We start from the raw sequence: 4,579 nt of genomic DNA, 5'->3' as shown, positions 1-4,579 counted from the left end.
TGGGAAGCCTACATAACTTAGGGATATTATTTAAATAAACATTTATCACCCATAGTATAGATGACAGAGAACTAACAAGGCCATCATACAAAACATCTCTTCCAGAGTGGCCCACCAGGTCAGACCATCCTCTCTGGACAAGTTCTTCAAACACCATGAGTTTCTCTGTTATTTGTCACAGTAATTAAATGACAAACATCATTACCAGCCAAGCAACAGAATGAGGTAGGATGTGATTTTCAAGATATTATTGTTGCATTTACTTATACAAATGTTTGACTGGTTAAGTCCTGACTAACTCTTGTAGTTAACAAGACACCAGGTATCACAGAATATTCTAACAAACAAGCCACAAATAAATATTTGTACTCCTGCAAATCATAATGATTCCATAGGTTGAATTTCAGTTTCTTCTTGTCTGAAATGTAGCTCACTTACTTCACTTGCCCAGACTCTGACCTCAGTTTCAACAAGTCCACTGCACCCATGATTCAAAGCCACTTCTTGGATTAAACAGTTCTTTATGCCCCTCCCTACTCATTCTGGGCCCCCAAGAGAGGAATTTCTAGGGGATCATTCAAAGCAGCTATGATGGGAATGGCCTACTGCCCAAACACTGCCTGGACCTGTCAGGAAACACCTACAGGGATTCCAAGAAAGAAGTGGCAGTAATGGCATAGGTATGTTTTAAAATTAAGTTAGGTACCTGAAAGACTTAAAGACATGGAGAGCAGAGAGAAGTTCAACTGGAGGTAGCTCAATGACAGACACCCACCACCAGAGATGAGAAAGGGAGAGGAAGAAGAGAGTGAGATGTGGAAGTAAGTGGAAAACCATGGGAAAGACAAAAAGAGGGGAGAAATTGAGAGTGTGTATAAAAGGGAATGGAAGAAGAGAAAATGAAGAAGAGTGACAGGCAGAACTGAATGCTGAGAACAAACACACTGTCTATAAAAATCTGAAAGTGAAAGATCTGTCCAATATATCCTAATTCCAAAACAGGATGAAAAGTAGGAGATATTTAATATGAACATAATGACTTCCTAAAAATCGCAGTGAGAATAGAGCATGAGAATTCTGGATGCTTGTTTCTGATGATAGAGAAAAGAACAAGATTTACTGTCTATTAGTAAAAGGACAGCTAGAAGTTGTCTGAACATCTATCCAAAACGATTGAATTTGTGCCCTGCTCAGAATTTCCCTGTTCTCAGGGGGATAGTTGGATCCTTTTACCCAGTTATGTATTGCCCTAAATTCCCACCCCAGCAGGAAAACTGTCTCCTATTAGGAAGCATGCCAGAGCTCACCACCAGGCCCATCTCCAGCATGCCTGGCTGCTGCTGCTGCTGCTAAGTCGCTTCAGTTGTGTCCGACTCTGTGCGACCCCAGAGACGGCAGCCCACCAGGCTCCCGCGTCCCTGGGATTCTCCAGGCAAGAACACTGGAGTGGGTTGCCATTGCCTTCTCCAAAGCATGAAACTGAAAAGTGAAAGTGAAGTCGCTCAGTCATGTCCGATGGGTGGTTAATGCAGCAGCAGCAACCACCGGGAACCTGAGACTGGAAAGAACGATCATTGGGAAGAGCTGAGCGTGATGTTTCAAGTTATGCTAATCATTCTCATCTAAGGGATAATCCTGAGAGTTGGCATATTTTTCTCTAAAAATTCAACCCATTCATTGTTTTAAATAGATAGTATACTTGAGCTTTTTCCTTTCCTAGAAAAATACATCTTCAAATGTCTCTCAAGTGCATCTTTAATATGATCTATGAACTAACAGCTACCATCCCCTCCTCTGAAATACTCCACTCCTCTGTTTGGCATGGGTTCTAGAAAACTATCTTGTTTTTTCTCCTCAATTTGATTAAAGACTAACCCTTCCACATTGAAGATATTGGATCAGATACTTGACTTGAGCCTGAGTAAATTAGAATAAAGTATAACCACCCTGCCTTAATTTTTGATATTATGATTCCATGGAGGCACCTATGGTGACCCTGGCATTTTCACTGCCCTATACCATTGCCAATTACATAATGTTTACTTAAGTTACAAAACATTTACCACCACTCATTTATCTTTTATATTACATCCACTAATATTAGGTGGGTTTCTGTAATCAAGTGAGTACCTTGCATTACTCTACAGCTGTCTCTCTTGTGCTTTTCCTGTCCTTTGTCCTCAAGTGGATCCACGCCAGCGGACCTAAGAAATGGCAGCACCGTGACAGAGTTTATCCTCATGGGCTTTGAGCAGAGCACCCCTTCCACTCGGGCATTACTCTTTGCCCTCTTCCTAGCCCTCTACAGCTTTGCCATGGCCATGAATGGCCTCATCATCTTCATCACCTGGACAGACCCCAGGCTCAACAGCCCCATGTATTTCTTCCTTGGCCACCTGTCCTTCCTGGATGTCTGCTTCATCACCACCACCATCCCACAGATGCTAATCCACCTGATAATGAAGAACCATGTTATCTCCTTTGTCTCTTGCATGACCCAGATGTACTTGGTCTTCTGTGTGGGTGTGGCTGAGTGCATCCTCTTGGCTTTCATGGCCTATGACCATTATGTTGCCATCTGCCACCCACTGGCCTATGCCCAGATCATGAGCCAGCAGGTCTGCGTGAGCCTGGTGAGTATTGCCTGGTCCTTTGGGCTGATCAATGGCATCTTGCTTGAGTATATGTCATTCCGGAATCCCTTCTGCAGAGACAACCACATAGAAAACTTCTTCTGTGAGGCCCCCATAGTGATTGCTCTCTCCTGTGGAGACCCCCAGTTTAGTCTGAGAGTCATCTTTGCCGATGCCATTGTGGTGCTGCTCAGCCCCATGGTGCTCATTGTCATCTCCTATGCCCGCATCCTGGCCTCCATCCTGGGCAGGAATTCCTCCTCTGGTCGAGGCAAGACCTTCTCTACTTGTGCCTCCCATCTGACCGTGGTCATCTTTTTCTACACCTCGGCCATGTTCTCTTACATGAACCCCCACAGCACACACAGTCCTGACAAAGACAAGCCTTTCTCCCTCCTCTACACCATCATCACCCCCATGTGCAACCCCATCATCTACAGTTTCCGAAACAAAGAAATGAAGGGGGCCATGGCGAGGGCCCTTGGGAGAAGCAGCCTTTCCCAGGCAGAGTCTGTCTAGTGGGAAGATGCCTGGAGGGGCAGCTTCCTCCTCCAGTCCTGAGAGTTGGATAACTTTCCTGTGCTTAGAGGCTCCAGGAAAGAGCATTCATAGGTTCCTTTGCACCAGCATCAGGCCTGGAAGTTTCTATTAATGTCTAATGCTCATCTATCTGATGTACCTTTAAGCACTGTGTTCTCTTGGACCTTTTTCAGGAGACTTGGAGACCTTTCTGAGTAATTTTCTTCTAAGTTCTCACAACAGGATCTATAACACATAACCACACTTAATTCCATTTCATTTTCTTTGCATAGCACTTTTATATGCTCTTCCCAGCCTGAGTTCTGCCTAGGCATTTAGGAGTAAACGTTTTCTTTCAACTTAATCTGTTTTTCTTTCTCACACTTCATTCTCACTTCCTGAATCTGCCCTCATCCAGTCTGCTTCTATATGAGAAACAGTAGAGGAAGAAAAAAGAAAAAGGTTATTAGAGAGCAGCTGACACCAAAGAAGTTAGAGAAAAGAAGAAAAAGAAAAACTAGGCATCATCAGCCTGAACTTTATCTTGTTTGCCTCCACTAGCCCAGGAAAGGGAATATGCAGCTGCGTTTGTTGTTATGTTTACGCTTCTGTGTGTTAGGGAAGGGCAAGTAGGAGAGGCCAGGTGTCAAATCTCTTCTTCCTCAGTCCTTTAGTTTTCTTAAGTACATGACTATTTGATATTTCTCTTCAGATTCAAGTATCGGTTTGGCCAAAAAGGTTGTTCAAGTTTTTACATTATGTAAAGACCTGAATGAACATTTTGGCCAACTCAATAGTGAGTACCTCTACCAAGCTTCTCAGACTGCCAGTTTCCTTCCCTTTTACCCATACTCCTAAACAACTCCCCTTTCCCTACTGCCTATTTTTCTCAACCATCCTTCATTTCATTCTAATTCAGTACTATTCCACCTTCTTCCTTATGGTAAATGGGTCCACTTCATTCCCTATACATTAAATCTCCACACTATCTCCACCACTGCCGATGGCTTTCTTAACTTGCAACCCTTCCTCTCTTGGCTTAGTTTCTCTTCTTCATGAAACCCAGTGTCCCTTGAGAGGGCATAATATTCTCAGCTGTTCTCTTTCTTTGCAAATCGCATCCTTCTCATGCTCCTTTCATAACAGATAGCAAAGAAAGGGGCATAGGCCTGTGCTTTGTTTTCTGATGCTACTTCCTTGAGATGAAAGCACCTCACTTGGGATGCTCTCGAAAGATATAGTAATACAACCCTTTTCACATCCTGACATCACATACTAACTACCCTTCACCCCACAAAGCTCTATTCCTTTGAGTCCAATGGGTGATTATCTAGATAACAGAGAACATGTGAGACGCACTACTCAGTCAGCAAGAAAGGAGACACCACTGTCATCAAGAAGAAACAATAAACACAGAACCTAAACAT

General features: G+C 43.4%; 1 protein-coding gene across 1 annotated transcript; it reads left to right on the top strand.

Moving 5' to 3' along the window:
* The first annotated feature begins 723 nt into the window (after positions 1 to 723).
* On the top strand, positions 724 to 3,170 carry LOC112584588 (olfactory receptor 10AD1). Its single transcript, XM_044941980.2, has 2 exons — positions 724 to 752; positions 2,186 to 3,170. Exons 1-2 carry the CDS (start codon positions 724 to 726, stop codon positions 3,150 to 3,152), a joined length of 996 nt encoding a protein of 331 aa, XP_044797915.2. The 3' UTR covers positions 3,153 to 3,170.
* The last annotated feature ends 1,409 nt before the right edge of the window (positions 3,171 to 4,579 follow it).

Source organism: Bubalus bubalis, chromosome 4 (assembly GCF_019923935.1).
Source record: "Bubalus bubalis isolate 160015118507 breed Murrah chromosome 4, NDDB_SH_1, whole genome shotgun sequence".
Taxonomy (NCBI): domain Eukaryota; kingdom Metazoa; phylum Chordata; class Mammalia; order Artiodactyla; family Bovidae; genus Bubalus; species Bubalus bubalis.
Note: the sequence above shows the minus strand (reverse complement) of the source record. Positions and strands in the feature narration are given on the sequence as shown.